Source organism: Carassius carassius, chromosome 1 (genome assembly GCF_963082965.1).
Source record: "Carassius carassius chromosome 1, fCarCar2.1, whole genome shotgun sequence".
Classification (NCBI taxonomy): domain Eukaryota; kingdom Metazoa; phylum Chordata; class Actinopteri; order Cypriniformes; family Cyprinidae; genus Carassius; species Carassius carassius.
The window spans coordinates 49,519,107-49,535,716 of NC_081755.1; the positions used below are offsets into that span (position 1 = coordinate 49,519,107).

The following is a 16,610-nucleotide window of genomic DNA, read 5'->3' on the forward strand; positions in this document are numbered from 1 at the left end:
ATGCTGGGCTTCCTCTCGCCCACCTCCCCCTCGGCGCCCTCCCCTGGTCCCGCGAAACACGACCAGGCGGGTTCCCTCAAACTGAATGATTCTCTCCCGCTCGGTGGCTGGGGAAGGTGCGTAAATCGACATACCGCTGGATCTCAAGGTGACGGAGTCCTTCTGTCACGTTTGGTGTTACAGAACACACAGGAGAGAGAACCAATTGCGGGTATGTCTTTATTAGGGGTTAATCCACAGAGAATAAACAGTCCAGGCGTGAGTCGAAAACCAGAAGAGCAATCCAAACATAAACTAAACAAGACGGTAAGGCAAGGCAAGATGACGGACAAGAATTAACATTTAACATTAAACAAGGACTCCGTGACTAAGACTCAGACAGACCAGGTATAAATACACAAAAGGATGATGGGGAAACAGGAGACAGGTGGGGAACAATCAATTACCTAAACAAGGAGGAAGGTGACCAAATAAGGAGACAGGAAGTGATAAGGTGACAGACACCGTGAGAAAGGAGGACATCTAGTGGAAACCCAGGGACACAACCCAGACACTGTGACACTAGTACTGAGTCTTGAGGTACTCGATACTGCACTTGTGATCGATAGGATACATCTTCATTCACTGCTACGAACTGATGGCGGTCATATAAGTACGATTTAAACCATGCTAATGCACTTCCACTGGTGCCAACAAAGTGTTCAAGTCTATGCAAAAGAATGTTGTGGTCAATTGTAGGGATGGGACGATAACCTGTTTTATTGATAACCGTGATAAAATGTGCTGAAGGTTAGTAATATCGTTTAAAAATGAATTATCATTAAAACCGTGTTTGATTATCGCGGTTTTAATAACTCGCTATTAAATCATGTCCAGCCAGCAACAGTCTGATGCAAGCGCAGCGCACAATGTTTTTTTGTTTTTTTTTCGAGAAGGAATGGCGAAAGTCAGTGACTTTTCTATGCTTTTCTATGCTTCTACACTTTTCATTGTAAGGAAGGAAATGCCACAGAATTTAATCTTTCTTTAAATTAAGTGCATAGAGTTGCTTTTTTTATTAGTTGTTTGTTGATTATTAAATATAAAACTTGCTGAAATGTTTTTAGTGTGAGCATCAACTATTTTTTAACACTTTCATCTCGTTTCAACAAAACCGTGATAATATTGATAATCGTGATAATTTTAGTCACTATAATCGTGATATTAAATTTTCATCCCATCCCATCCCTAGTCAATTGTTTCAAACGCAGCACTAAGATCCAATAAAACTAATAGAGAGATACACCCACGATCAGATGATAAGAGCAGGTAATTTGTAACTCTAAGGAGAGCAGTCTCGGTACTATGATACGGTCTAAATCCTGACTGGAAATCCTCACATATACCATTTTTCTCTAAGAAGGATTATAATTGTGAGGATACCACCTTTTCTAGTATCTTGGACAGAAAAGGGAGATTCGAGATTGGTCTATAATTAACTAGTTCTTTGGGGTCAAGTTGTGGTTTTTTGATGAGAGGCAGCCAGTTCACTTTGCCAGTTTGAAGGTTTTGGGGACATATCCTAATGACAATGAGGAATTAATAATAGTCAGAAGAGGATCTATGACTTCTGGAAGCACCTCTTTTAGGAGCTTAGATGGTATAGGGTCTAACATACATGTTGTTGGTTTAGATGATTTAACAAGTTTATACAATTCTTCCTCTCCTATAGTAGAGAATGAGTGGAACTGTTCCTCAGGGGGTCTATAGTGCACTGTCTGATGTGATACTGTAGCTGGCGGCTGAATGGTTGCAATTTTATCTCTAATAGTATCGATTTTAGAAGTAAAGTAGTTCATAAAGTCATTACTGCTGTGGTGTTGGGAAATGTCAACACTTGTTGAGGCTTTATTTTTCGTTAATTTAGCCACTGTATTGAATAAATACCGGGGGTTATGTTTGTTTTCTTCTAAAAGAGAAGAAAAGTAATTGGATCTAGCAGTTTTTAATGCTTTTCTGTAGGATATGTTACTTTCCCGCCAAGCAATACGAAATACCTCTAGTTTTGTTTTCCTCCAGCTGCGCTCCATTTTTCGGGCTGCTCTCTTTAGGGTGCGAGTATGCTCATTATACCATGGTGTCAAACTGTTTTCCTTAACCTTCCTTAAGCGTAAAGGAGCAACTTTATTTAAAGTGCTAGAAAAGAGAGAGTCCATAGTTTCTGTTACGTCATCAAGTTGTTCTGAGGTTTTGGATATGCTAACGAATTTGGTTACATCAGAAACATAACTTAAAAAGCAGTCTTTTGTGTTAGAAGTGATGGTTCTTCCATACTTGTAACAAGAAGTAGAATTTACAGTTTTGGCTATATGAAGTTTGCACAGAACTAAATAATGATCTGAGATATCATCACTTGGCTGAATAATTTCAACACCATCAACATCAATTCCATGTGACAGTATTAAATCTAGAGTATGATTTCGACAATGAGTAGGTCCTGAAACATGTTGTCTAACCCCAGTAGAGTTCAGAATGTCTATAAATGCTGATCCCAATGCATCTTTTTCTTTATCAACATGGATATTAAAATCACCAACTATTAAAACTTTATCTGCAGCCAGAACTAACTCGGATGTAAAATCACCAAACTCTTTAATAAAGTCTGTATGGTGCCCTGGTGGCCTGTATACAGTAGCCAGTACAAACATAACAGGGGATTTATCATTAACATTTGTTTCTCTGGATAATGTTATATGAAGCACCATTACTTCAAACGAGTTATACTTGAAGCCTGCCCTCTGAGATATCCTGAAAACGTTGTTATGAATTGAAGCAACACCTCCCCCTTTGCCTTTTAGACGCGGCTCATGTTTATAACAGTAATCTTGGGGGGTGGACTCATTTAAAATAATGTAATCATCAGGTTTTAGCCAGGTTTCTGTCAAACAGAGTACATCTATATTATGATCAGTGATCATATTATTTACAAAAAGTGTTTTCGTAGAAAGGGATCTGATATTCAATAAGCCAAGCTTTATCATTTGTTTATCCATATTGCTTCTGTTTTTAATTTGTTGAACCTCAATTAAATTTTTAATCTTAACTTGGTTTGGACGTTTTTTGTTTTTTCTAGTTCGGGGAACAGACACAGTCTCTATAGTGTGATATCTAGGTGAAAAAGTCTCTATGTGCTGAGAATTAGCTGACCTCTGTGACGTGAGGCAGCTAGCAGACGGTCGGTTTAGCCAGTCTGTCTGCTTCCTGACCTGGGCCCCAGTTAGTCAAGTATAAACACTATAAACACAAAGACTATTTGCCATATTTCTAGAGAGAAGAGTGGCGCCATCCCAGGAGGGATGAAGACCATCTCTTTTAAACAGGTCAGGTCTGCCCCAAAAGCTCGTCCTATTGTCTATGAAACCTATGTTATTCTGTGGGCACCACTTAGACATCCAGCCATTGAGTGATGACAATCTGCTATGCATCTCGTCACCACGGTAAGCAGGCAGGGGACCAGAGCATATTACAGTGTCTGACATCATGCTTGCGTTCACACACCTCTTTAATGTTATTTTTAGTGATCTCCGACTGGCGAAGTCGAACATCATTAGCGCCGGCATGAATAACAATCTTACTGTATTTACGTTTAGCATTAGCCAGCACTTTTAAATTTTCCAAGATGTCAGGCGCTCTGGCTCCCAGTAAACATTTGACTATGGTGGCTGGTGTCTCTATATTCACGTTCCGTACAATAGAATCACCAATAACTAGAGCACTTTCATCAGGTTTCTCAGTGGGTGCATCACTGAGTGGGGAGAACCTGTTTAATGTTTTGATCGGAACAGAAGAGCGGTGTTTTGACCCACGACTACGCTGCCTCACCGTGACCCAGTTGCCCTGCTGCAGGGGCTCTGTTTCTGGAACCGAAAAATGTACAGGAATCCCTGAGCTAGACGCATCCAAAGCCGTATCTAGAGCCCTAACATTCTTACTGTCCTCAATTAAAGTTTGGATGCGTGTCTATAATTCTGAAATCTTCTCTGTCAGCCTAACTATTTCCCTGCATTTATCACATGTGAATCCCTCATCAGTGACAGAGATAGATAAACTGTACATGTTGCAAGAGGTGCAGGTAACAATGACAGGAGAAGCCATTACTCACCGTGCTTGATGAAATATTCTTCTTACTGCGGTTGTTTGATGGAAAAAAACTGGAGCGAGAAGAGAAAACGGCGATAGGTTCGAATGAAAACGCTAATGACAAGCTAACGAGTGCTAACGCTTTGCAGGTGTACAGCACTCACGGATATAAAATAAAAGTGAACGATCAAAGTTAATCTGATAAGATTGATCGATAATATCAGAAATATGGTGTGAATTAAGTTATATTTTACCACTTTAAAAAACAGAGAGTGATAGTAAGATAAAGATTCTAGAGAAAAAATAAAATAAAAACAGCTACACAGAGCTCACATAGTGAGACAGTGGGTCATGTACTGTTACACAGCGAGGGTTTTTTCGTCTTTTTAAAATTGAACGTGCAACCAGCCAGTCGAGCAGTCTAAACCTCTCAGCATGGTGCTGGTTTGCAGAATTAATAGTTAAGATTGGTGTGGTTTGGAATTGGTAAATTTTACCAAAAAAATATGATCAGAAAATCAACTTGCCTCTTAATTCTGCACAGTGTATATGCAAAAGGTAAGGTAAGGTAAAGGTAAGATTTGGTAGGTGTACATTAAGTCTAATCAATGAATAATCTAGGTAAACCTCAAGTGTAATAATAATAATGAAAGATTCTAGAAGCATGATTCAGCCGGAAGTAAGATGACAAAACGAGCGCAATGGCGGCACCGTTGTTGCCATGGAAAATAAGGTGAATAATCACCATTCCGTTTCAGGTTGAAATACGTCCCTACACTGAAATAAATCAGCAGCAACCTTCGGTTTCTTCCTTTTTTTCACTATGGAAGTCACTGTGGACCAGTAACTGTTCAGTTTTCTTACATTCTTCAAAACAGCATTTATGTTCAGCAGAGGAAATAAACTTATTCAGGTTTAAAACAGCTTTGTGTGAGTAAATGAAAAGAATGAAAATAAAACACTGTGACAGAACTGACAGATAGATGACAGAATTTATATTTTTGGGAGAACTATTCCTTTTATATTAATAAAAGGGCAAAACACAAAGAGAAATATCACTTCCTAATTTTGCCTATAAACTTTTAGACAGTTGCTTTAAAAGGGCACCTATTATGCAAAATCCATTTTGGACTTAAATGTGTTTATGTAAGCACAACCACACTACAATGATAAAAATCCACCACTGCTCAATTTTTAATGCCCTTTAAATCAAATCAGTCTTACCAGACCTGCCGTTTTCACTCTCTCGCAGTGTAACGTCACATCATTTGTGTGCGCGCACATTAAATATTTTGAACTAATCAGCTGCGCTTGTGAGGTTAGTCCGTGCCGTTCGTAGATCGAGATTCGTTCAGTAGCATGGCTCGGTCTATTGATTCATATTGATGACAGGTCAGAAACGAGCTCTGTAACATTGCGCTGTTTCGTCCCACTTTCAGTGCATTTGGCTTCCTATATGAATGGCTGAACACCAGTTCTCTCGCTCATGTTCAGGGTTCCCACGCTTCTTGAAAGTACTTGAATTTCAGATATATGGATTCAACGCCTGTAAAGTACTAATTGAAAAAAAAAATAAAACAGGTTCTTGAAAGTGTTGAAAGGAACACGCCACTGTTTTTCCATATTCCACTGTCCTTCCCTCAACTCCAATCTCCTGTCTCAGTGCATGGAATCAATCGCTGTAGCACACTACACCTATACGGCGTAGTACTGCACGGCGCCACTATACTAGCGTTTAGCTTAGCACCATTCATTCCTTAGATTTGTTAACAGTATTTGACAGAAATATGCCTTTTGTGTACATAGAAAAAGTCTAAAATCTTTGAGTTCAGCTCATGGAAATGAGGGCAAAAACAATTAATTTTTTCTTATATTTTTTATTGTTACAATTCCAAAATGATATTTGTTTATTGTTTTAGCATGACTAATTATTTGAATGCATAAAACAACTTAATTTATTCTTTGTTCCTAAAGTAGCCAAAACTCAATAGAACGCTCCACAGCAACAGCTGTGCCCATGACGTGACTGTCCTGCCACCATTTTGGACTGAAAACTACACAAAAACACCATAAGCCTTCACCATTGGAGTGCAGCAGCAAAAGTAATTACAGGCTACCAGAAAAGAAGACAGAAGACTATTTTAGAACACAGGTTAGAAGACTGTTTTTATGCTTGTTTTAACAAGTCTAAAATAAATAATGAGTAAAATAATAAATGTAGGCAATTTCAAATAAAAAATAAATTATATATATTTCTGTGTAAACAAAAAGCCTCAATACTGGCACTGTCTTCACAACTGACAAAATATAAATAAAACGTATTGTACAGTCAACACCGTCAACTCAAAAATATATCAATGAAATGTTTGACAACGTCTCCAGCTTTCAATTTAACTCAATTTCAATGTAACTATTGTGTAGTCTCAATTAAACTACTGCATATTTCAATTAAACAACAATTAAACTATGTGGCACAGTGACAGCTCCCTTGTTTCAATTAAACAAACATTTCAGTCAGCAATGTGATCTGAACTAGCTTAGGTACTTTTTGGGGGAATGAGAGGCAGGTTCTTTTTGATGAACAAAATCATCTCTGCATGATCAGCTGTGATTCTGTTTCTGTCGTCATTCACAATATGTGACACTGAGCTGAACAGCCTTTCACTGTCAACACTACTGCATGGTGCTGAGAGGTATCTGGATGCCATTTTGGCCAGAGTAGGGAACCGCACTTTGTTAACTGCCCAGTATTGTAGTGGTTTGCCTTCTCGAGAAATTGTGGTCTCCCCTAGGTATGTCTCTAATTGTGCAGTAGAACCTACTTGAGCTCTGTTTAGAGAGACTGGTGCTTGCTCATCTGCTATTTCATCAAATATACTGTCCAGGCTGCTGGTCCCTGCGTGGTTTTCTGGCAGGAGGTTTGTGCAGGTCATGATTCTCCTCTTCTCTAGACGACCTCAACAGCTCACGCATCAGCATCTCCTTGGCATTTGCAGCAGTGTTGGTGTTAAAGAAAAAAAGATTTTTATACCTATAACAGAGGAAGAAAAAAATGAGGCATCTGACAATAGGTATTTATTAAAATAACATAGCCTAATCAAATATTTTATTAATGAAAATGAAATACTAAAATGTACTTTTCAGCAAGACATTGGCAACTTTTAACTCGCTATCTAGCACACACACACAGACACAGATACACACACAGACGCACACAGACAGACAGACAGACACACACACACACAGAAACAAACACGCACGCACACACACACACACACACACACACACCTACCTGGGGTCGAGTAGAGTAGCGTTGCTGTAGAGGGGTTGTTCTTCCACATCAGAAAATCGCCTCCTGACAGCTGCAGCTAAAGTCACTTTCATAGTTTTGATGCCATGGTCATCGTCAGCCTCTCTAGACAGAAATCGCTGCAATACAGTGACAGCAGGAATCACATCTGCTGCCATGGCTTCAGAAGAGCTAACTTTTCGTGTTAACTCCTCAAACGGACCCAGAACCGTTACAACCTTCTCCAGCAGTGCCCACTGGTGAGCCGTGAGATTATCAGGGAGTTCATGTTCGGACACAAAAACTCCTAAAGCCCGTTTCTGCTCAATCAGGGACTGGATCATGTAAAATGTACTGTTCCAGCGGGTCTGTACGTCCTGCTGTAGTCGTTTTGCAGGCTGACCGATCTCTAACTGAATGTCTTCAAGGCAGGAGTAGGCTAGGGGAGAATTTTTAAAATGGCCAACGATTTTGCGTCCGATAGCTAATGCATCAGTAACGCTTCTCTGTGACAAAAGTCCTTCGTGGACCACCAGCTGGAGAGTGTGAGCGGCACAAGGTAGGCTAGGGAGTCCAGCATCATTCGTGCCCTTAATCATATTTTTAGCGTTGTCTCGTAGCACAATGTGGACAGAGGTTTTCGGAATGCACCAGGTCTGAAGCATCCCATCGAACGCGTCTGCTATGGCTTTGCTGGTGTGTGAACCCCGAAACGGCTTTGCTTGTAAGGTGGCGTGGCGAAGAGTAAAGTTGTCATCAATCCACTGTACAGTTAAACTGAGCAGAGACATTGGGCAGACACTGCTTGACCAAATATCTGTTGTAAAACTGACGGTCGAAATGTCACGCAACAGGCCACTGATGTGCTTTTTCACGTCATGAAACACTTTCGGTAGCATAGCGGTAGTAATGTGATGGCGACTCGGAATTTCGTATCGTGGCTCCAGTATGCCAAGAAGATGTCGAAATCCTATATTTTCAACAGCCGACAATGGCTGGTCATCAAGTGCAATAAAGTATGCAATTCCCTCTGTTATTTTTAGTGCCCATGGATTATCTCTGGACATCTTCTCGCGCTTCTGTAAAACCTGTGTTAATGTTGGCTGCTGAGTTACTTGTTTAGCTTGACTAAACTGTGTGTATTCAGCACTATGATGCGTCTTCAGATGTTTAATTAGATTGCTGGTGTTAAACGATGTACTTTCTTTTCCTTCTCTTGACACTTTAGCTGAACATAACTTACAGTCTGCCTTGCTGCTGCCATCATCCCTTATCTTGAAATGAGCCCAAACCGCCGACATTTTACATTCATATGGCGTTCACCTAGACAAAGCGGTGGCTCGCAGCGGCCAGTTTCGTTTCACAAAACGCACGTGGTATCGGTGCGTGGTATCGGCTCATTTTTATGAGTACGAGTATATGAGGACAGTATCGACCCGATACCCGATGCCAGTATCGGTATCGGGCCATCCCTAGTAATAATACAGATGTCTCTGTCGTTAGTCAGGATGAAATAGTCTAATTCTCCTATTAATGTATTAAATTATAATCATATAGGCAGCCTATTATAATTCGGCTATCAAAATGCCCAGCTATTTCACTTCAGCACCAAATTTCACACACACACACACACACACACACACACACAATTTGTGCGTGTAAAATAGTATTAGATCCTGTAGTAGCTGAATAAGTTGTAACGCTTTGACTCAGATGACTTGTTAAATCTATGAAATGAAAGAAATAGAAAATGAGGAGTTGGTGTCCCAGACATTTAATGGCTGCTACACAGCAATGCGCTCTTCTCATACAAGAGAGATTAACTCTTTCTTGGCGTTACAAATAAAGGAAAGACAAAATAATAAGGCAGCAGAGCAAAGTTATCATCCATGGTGGTTCTCACGTAGTCCTTCTAAGTGTGCGTTAGAATTTAAGTGATCAGTCTCTTAAAGGGCACACTGTACTATAATGTGATGCATGCAAAATACATATGTTTGGCCGTTATAAAGTCTACATCCACAAACAGATGTACATCGTCTGCAGATATACAGTATTTCATTGCACTTTAACAAGTGTAGTGGAAATTCTAATTCAATAACAATTTATAGAGACGGAGAATGAAAAACAAAACAGAGTTTTGTCTTTGTATTGCGTTAATTCTCTGCAGAGAATGATCTGGTTTACACAGAGATTGAGACTGTGTGCAAAGAGATAACACACAGACTCACAGTCCACTTTTTATATAATATTTTTTATTCAGTGCATTGTGTTTGGCTGAATACCTGAAGTGTGTGACCGAAATGTTATCCACAATCTGCTTTTGAAGAAATATTGAAGTATTGTTGTTACAGCTCTGAAATTTTATGATTTTTATTTTTTAATTTTTTTTAAAGACTGGGTAAAAATATATATTTTTTTCACACTGGAGACAATATGTTTTGTTTTTGAGCAACATACAGAATATTAGAAACTGTAGAATTAGTTTAGTTTTTTTATTTGATTTGTTTCCTTAAAAAAATAATAAATAAAGACTGAAATCTTTATTTAACCTAAATCAGAATGTTCAGACTAGGGCTGTGCGATATTGAAGAAAAATGCGATATGCGATATCTTGCTAAATAATGCGATATTCGATATGCGATACGATATTTATTTTTCTAAAATCAATTAAAATTGTATTAAGAGAAATTATATAACCAAAATTTCAAATTATTTAGGGGAAAGAAATCACTACAACTTTTGAAAGTGAACAACAGCAGTTTTTTTTTATGTTGCATTAACACAAATTACATTTTAACATTACATTTAAATGTTAAAATTACATTTTAACAATGTAAACAAACAGAAAATAAAAATATCACTAATACTTTGCTCCACTATATAGTTAGGCCTACATCAACCTGAAAACATGAACATTCAAGTAAACAAAAACACTTGAGAAACAGTGGAGTTACTTCTTAGCTCTCTTTTTGTTTTGTTTTTGCCAAGTCAGATTTTAGCATTCATGCTAAAATTGTTAAAGATTTTTGGACAAGAAAACCAGCATGTCCACTTTGCTTGGTTTCAGGGATGCACGCTGACATGTAACTACATTGCCTGATGTGCTGAAAAGTCTTTCAGATGGTGTGCTAGTGGCAGGCACACAAAGATATTTTTCCGCCAGCTCGCTTAAGTGGGGGAAATTTACCTTGTGAATTCCCCACCATGCCAAAGGGTCCTGCTCACTGTGGATTTTGGGGATCAGAATGTAGCTGTTAAATTCTGCTTCAATGGTTGCATGGTCAGAGGATTCAGAGGGAGATGTGACTGAGGTCTGTAAGAGGCTTCCTAAAGACTTCTTCATCCTCTTTGTACTTGTGGCTGTGGTACTTTGACATGGCTCAGCCTCAGCACCTGACACAGCAGCACCCACTGATGATGATATGGCAACAGCAGGTTGTGCCTCCTAGAAAAAAAAGAAAAGGAAAATAATGATTAGTACCTCCATATTTTATTAATGAGCTCAAATAATTCTTGCTATATAAAATATTCTTACCTTCATTTCTGATTTTATCCTTACACTAATTTCTTCCAGTTGTTCCTTAGGAATGTAGTCTTTTTTGAACCTTGGATCTAAAAAAGTGGCAATGTTCAAGAGAGTTTGGGTTGCAGGATCCTCATATTTTGCCTCCATGTAGCCCAGCACTTTGGTTTTAATTGAGCATGTCAGCTCTGTGTCTTCCTCGTCAGCAGCAAGGGTTTGTGTGTTCAGTAAACAAAGAACTGGAAGTAGATAGGAAATGCTCACGTATTCTTCCCCAGACAAAGCATCTGTAAAATCTTGAAGTGGCTTCAATGCCTTGTTTACAGACTCAAGGACCTCAATGTCCTGCCAAGATGGAACCAGATGTCTTGTACTCCGATTTTCAGAGAGAACTTGTGACAGAGCCCTCTGCTGTTCCAGGATCCTTTCCATCATTTGTTGCTTAGTGCCCCATCGTGTAGGGCACTCTGTGATGAGACCATGTTCTGGCAGGTTAAGCTCTCTCTGTGCTTTCTTTAGCGCTTCTTTCTTTTTCCAGCTATGGGAAAAATGTCCCACTAGCTTTTTGCACACTCCTAGAGCACGACTGATGCGTGTGTCACCTTTGACAGCATTTTCTGGATAAATAGAAATAAAATAGTTTCAATCGTTTTAATTAAGTTATGGTTTCATATTTTTTAAACATTAATTTTAATAAATCTTACATCTATAATTTAACGTATAATTCTTTATTAATTTAAATATCATCAACACTAAAATATCTGTGACAGTATACAATAAAATGTGTTTAATGAAGTTATTATATGTTAAGATAACTAATTAAATATTCTGCACTGTAGTCGGGGCCAACCATTTATTTCCGCCGCTTTGATCATATTGGTTGCGTTGTCCGTGGTAAAACACACTAGACGCGCCTCATTCAAATTCCAACCAGACAAAGCCTATGTTTTCCCCACTGTGTTCACTGGGGAAATATGCTGTCTGTAAGCACAGACTTCTCATCTTAAAGGCTTTGTCAATAAAGTGAACCGTTAAACTAATATACGGCTCTGTTGTCCTACTGGACCAGAGGTCCGTTGTACACGCAAAATGTTCGACATCTCTCAGTTCCAACATGACACGGTCGCGAGTATGCTCGTACATTTGGGGGATAGCAATGCGTGAAAAAAAGGTTCGAGAGGGAATGTTGTACCGTTTATCGATGGTATTCATCAGGTGCAAAAACCCTGGTTTCCCGACTGTGGCGATCGGAACCATATCCTTTGCCAGATAGCGTGTAATGGCCTTGGTTATCTCACTATGACGGCGGGAATATGGATTGTTGCTTGGGTTGGTGAACGAGGGTTGATTCACCTGAGCTTGAAGATTTTTCTGCCGAGCATAGCTGATACAAATCGTTGTGCTTTGCTTTGAGGTGACTGAACAGATTTGAAGTGTTTCCCGTTTTCGTTGCTACACGAGATTTACATGTTTTACATATAACTTCAGTCTGCATGTGGTCATCTCTTTTAAATCCAAAAAACTGCCATATCTTTGAGGTGCTTCTTCGTTTTGGCACTAAATCGTCGGCAGCAGCTGTGGATGTCTCAGGCTGGCTCATTTTATCATATTAGTTTGCTATGAGCGCGTCACTCACTGCGTGCTGGTTTGTTGATGGTCAGACGTCAGAGCAGTGAGCACGCGGGCGCTATGCGCACGCACACACACAACTAACGTCCGCGTATCAGATGATCTGTGTCGTAAAACTATATAGCTTTGTATTACTTTGTTCATTTATCGCAAATCATTACGATATGCATATCGCGATATGCAAATTTGCGATATTTCGATATTTTCGATATATCGCACAGCCCTAGTTCAGACAAGCTTTGTGAAATTATACCATGTAAACTTTTCAGAAGACAGTCAGCTCCCCTCAGAAACACATTCATATAAACCCCTCAAATCAATTTTGAGGATTTTCTTCCAATAGTTTGTGTATCATAAACAGTGAGTGATCTGCCTGCTACAGTATGTTTCTATGTGCGTCCGTCTTCAGTGTCTCTGGCCTGTGTTAACAGGCGTTAATAGACTTCATAATTTCACATAACTGATATTTTGGAAAGTTATTGCATTGTAATGGAGTTTGTGCAAGTCCAGAACAGAGAGTTGCAATAAGACAGAAAACGTCCGGTTTCTGATCGTGTAAAGGCCAGAGTATATATCGGCCGTAGGGCTTGCGGACAGCCATGCACCCCGTGGTAGAGACCTACTCTTGGGAGTACCATGGGATGGGAAGAGTCTCGTGTGTGTGCGAGATGCAGGAGAAAAAATGAAAGAAAAAAAAAGACCAGTCCTGCATCGTGATACATATCGTATCGTGGCCTCTGTATCGTGATATGTGTCGTATCGTGACTTTGCTGGTGATACACAGCCCTACTAGGCATAGTTTCTATTTATATTATGTGTTAAAAAGGTTTCGCAGTGTAGCCAGTCACAGACTCAGCTGTAATGCAGTAGCCAATCAGAGGTGATTAAGTTAGAATATATTCTAACCGCAGTGCTGAAATTGCATGCTCAAAAATCCTCTAATTTTAAGTAAAGTCAAGTCACCTTTATTTTAGGGATTCACTGGTTGACCGGCCATAAATCGTTTTTGGTCTTTTTCCGGCCAATGGTTCGCTATGTCATTTGTGTGGAAGTATTTCTAAATCTGTGAGCAGGACACGGGCAGCCGATCAGCACTGGAAGTGCAGAGCTACATGTCTGAGGCACAAATATGAAGCGAACAGCCGCTGTTGTACTGGCGCACAAATTATAAGTCCCTTTCCTGCGTGCACTGAAGCTCCGAGTGTTCTGTCCCTGCACAAGCGGAGACAGTGAAGCGATGTTCAGCTCAACTTCTCGCGTGTTGGATGAGAAATGAAAAGGACTAAACTGTGACAAAACTGAAATGTTTTTTTTTTTTTTTGTAAAGTAGAACTTGCATAGACGAATCATATACAGAATCATCAGTTCTGTATAGGATGATTATTTTTATTTTACCTTAAAATTACATTGACTTAATTTAATAAAAAAAAATCACCTGCTCTAGCACACTGAAAAAAAAGTGTTTCATTCATCCAATTAAAACATTTTAGGGTAATGATTCACATCTATATATTTTTTTTGCCTTGAAACAATAGTTATTAAATTCCGTTGGCTCAAGAAAAAAATATAGATGTGAATCATTTCCCTATTTTTTAAATTAATAAATAAATTTTATTTTAATTTTTAAATGAAACACTTTGCATCTTTGTTTTATTGCATCAACATTATTTATTTTAATGTATTTATATAGCATATTGTTATTTAGTCTAACTGGTAAAGACCTTTTTTAAATTTAAAATCAAATTTAAAAACTAAAATACTGAATGTTGATTAAGAAACCTCTAAATAATTAATTACAGTGAGGTGGTCTTTCTGCTGGACCTTGAGGCCTGTCGCACCTCCTACAGTGCCTATGGTGGACTATGCATGGCAGGGACGTCCTTTTCCCTGAGGCAGGCCTAAACCTGACCGCATACCATGTGGTTTTGCTGCAGGGTCTTCAGCTGGGGACCACCGCTCATTGACGTTTTGCCCCTTAACCCAGAACATCTCCTGGTGGCGGGGCAGTGAACAGGGACGTCTCCCTGACACCCCCTGCAGCAAAACCTAACTAGATGTTACTCCCCAAGCCTTATCACATTGTTTCAGCCAGAGCCAATGGCTTGCTTTCTCCGCTTCCTCAGAGAGCTCTTTGGTGGATCTGCTCAGTGTGGTTCCCTGTAATCCCAGGTCCTTGAGCAGGCATGATATTGATCTGCCCATAAAACCTCTGGCTCCCACCTCCACCAGGTACAGCCTCACTCTCCATCCACTTTCTCTGCACTCCGCAACCAAGTCTGCATACGTTGCCTTCTTTCTCTCGTAAGCAGCTTCCAGCCCTTCCTCCCATGGCACTGTCAGCTCGATCACTATCACTGACTTCACAGCTGCAGACCAGAGCACCACGTCTGGTCTTAATGTGGTGCTGCATATCTCCTGTGGGAACTGGAGCTGCCTTCCGAGGTCTACTTCCATCTTCCACGCTGCCCCTGGTGTTAATAACTTGGTAGGTGGTCGCTTGCTGGTATGCATTGCGGTTTCCCCCTCCCTAAGGAAGTGGATCCTACATTGACTCTTTACTGGACTCTGATTGTTTGCTTCCTGCCAACTTTTTTCCAGCACCTCTGCCAGCTTCCTAAGCACTTGGTCATGCCGCCATCTGAGCCGACCCTGTGTTAGTGCTGTTTTACAGCCGGACAGAACATGCTGGAGTGAGGCATTTATGGTCCCGCAGAGATCACAGGATTGCTCTGTTCCAAGCCATTGGTGGAGGTTTTTTGGGCTTGGTAGGGTATCGTATGTTGCCCTAATGAGGAAACTGAGCCGGGCTTGTGGCAGTTTCCAGAACTCTGCCCAGCTGATAGCTCGGCTTACAACACCCTCCCAAGTTGTCCACCGCCCCTGCTGCCCCTGTGCCACAGACCTTACTCTGAGCTCCTCCTGCTCCATCCTGGTGACCTCTGCAACAACTAGGTCCTTCCTCTCCTTCCTACTTGCCTTGGACCATAGGATGGGTGGCTCCCTCCATCCAAGGCCTGTCCTCTCTGTCTGGACCATGCCATTACAATTTGTTGGTGTTGCAGCCTTCCTATCACCCTCTGCACCTCTTACTTAGCCCTCCATTTCCTTCCAGTCTCAACTCTGGCATTTGCATCAGCCACTGCTCTGTCAGAGCAATCACTTAATTCCATCACCAGCCTTGCCTTCTCCTGCCGTTAGCCCAATGTGATGGATTTCAGGGGTAGCTGGAGTAAATTCCATCCATACAACCCAGCAGCTGAGAAGCACCGTGGTAGGCCAAGCCATTTGCGGATGAAAAAGTTAGCTTTTGCCTCCAACCGGCTTACTGCTGTTGAGGTGACTTCGCACAGCTTCAGAGGCCACATCACCCTTGGGTACAAAGTGAAGTGATAACACCACACCTTGTACTTTCCAGGTAGCTGGCTTGCATCAATCTTGGACAGGCCCTCTGACAACTGCTGAAGGATGAATTTCCCCATATCCTTGTCTGAGAGACCGGATGTATAAAGTCTTCCCAGGCTTCGGATGGGCTGATCCACGATGCGGGGGATATCTTCCCCCACTGATGGTGAAGGTGACTCTGTCGTTTCTTTCCTCCTTTCCCAACGAGAGGCTCTTTGACTTCTGTGGCTTGAACTTAATTCTGGCCCAGGTGATCAGCTCATCCAACCTCCTGAGCAACCTGGTTGTACATGGGGCGGTTCGTAACAGGCAGGTGATGTCGTCCATATAGCTCCTTAAGGGCGGGAGCCTCTGACCTGCAGGCAGCTGGACTCCAACCACCACCTGCCTTGCTCCGATCAGGATGACCTCAAATGCTGCTACAAAGAGAATAGGAGAAATAGAGCATCCCATTGCGATCCCTACTTCCAGTTGTTGCCAACCAGTGGCGACTTTCTTCAGTGCAAAACACATGTGCATGTCCTGGTAATAGTTCATGATCATGGTCCTGAAGTTGTCTTGAATGTAGAAGAATTCCAACGCATAGGCTATGAGCAGGTGTGGCACTGACCCATAGGCATTGGCTAGGTCTAGCCATATAACGTGCAG

General features: G+C 40.8%; 2 protein-coding genes across 2 annotated transcripts; both read right to left on the bottom strand.

Moving 5' to 3' along the window:
- Positions 1-6,544: 6,544 nt before the first annotated feature.
- Positions 6,545-8,877, bottom strand: LOC132160667 (zinc finger BED domain-containing protein 4-like). The gene is made up of 2 exons (XM_059570340.1): positions 7,412-8,877; positions 6,545-7,150 (listed from the first exon to the last, which is right to left on the bottom strand). Exons 1-2 carry the CDS (start codon positions 8,707-8,709, stop codon positions 6,988-6,990), a joined length of 1,461 nt encoding a protein of 486 aa, XP_059426323.1. The 5' UTR covers positions 8,710-8,877; the 3' UTR covers positions 6,545-6,987.
- Positions 8,878-10,183: 1,306 nt separating this feature from the next.
- On the bottom strand, positions 10,184-11,806 carry LOC132143378 (E3 SUMO-protein ligase ZBED1-like). Its single transcript, XM_059553584.1, has 3 exons — positions 11,782-11,806; positions 10,944-11,548; positions 10,184-10,853 (listed from the first exon to the last, which is right to left on the bottom strand). Exons 1-3 carry the CDS (start codon positions 11,804-11,806, stop codon positions 10,425-10,427), a joined length of 1,059 nt encoding a protein of 352 aa, XP_059409567.1. The 3' UTR covers positions 10,184-10,424.
- Positions 11,807-16,610: the final 4,804 nt, after the last annotated feature.

Excerpts from the sequence above, each read along its gene's own strand:
- LOC132143378 (XM_059553584.1), bottom strand. The coding sequence starts at position 11,806 with ATGATCAAAGCGGCGGAAATAAATG. Across the intron at positions 11,549-11,781 it reads CAAAGCGGCGGAAATAAATG|AAAATGCTGTCAAAGGTGAC; the intron begins GTTGGCCCCGAC and ends CTATTTATCCAG. Across the intron at positions 10,854-10,943 it reads GGATAAAATCAGAAATGAAG|GAGGCACAACCTGCTGTTGC; the intron begins GTAAGAATATTT and ends TTTTTTTTCTAG.
- LOC132160667 (XM_059570340.1), bottom strand. The coding sequence starts at position 8,709 with ATGTCGGCGGTTTGGGCTCATTTCAAGATAAGGGATGATGGCAGCAGC. Across the intron at positions 7,151-7,411 it reads GCTACTCTACTCGACCCCAG|GTATAAAAATCTTTTTTTCT; the intron begins GTAGGTGTGTGT and ends CCTCTGTTATAG.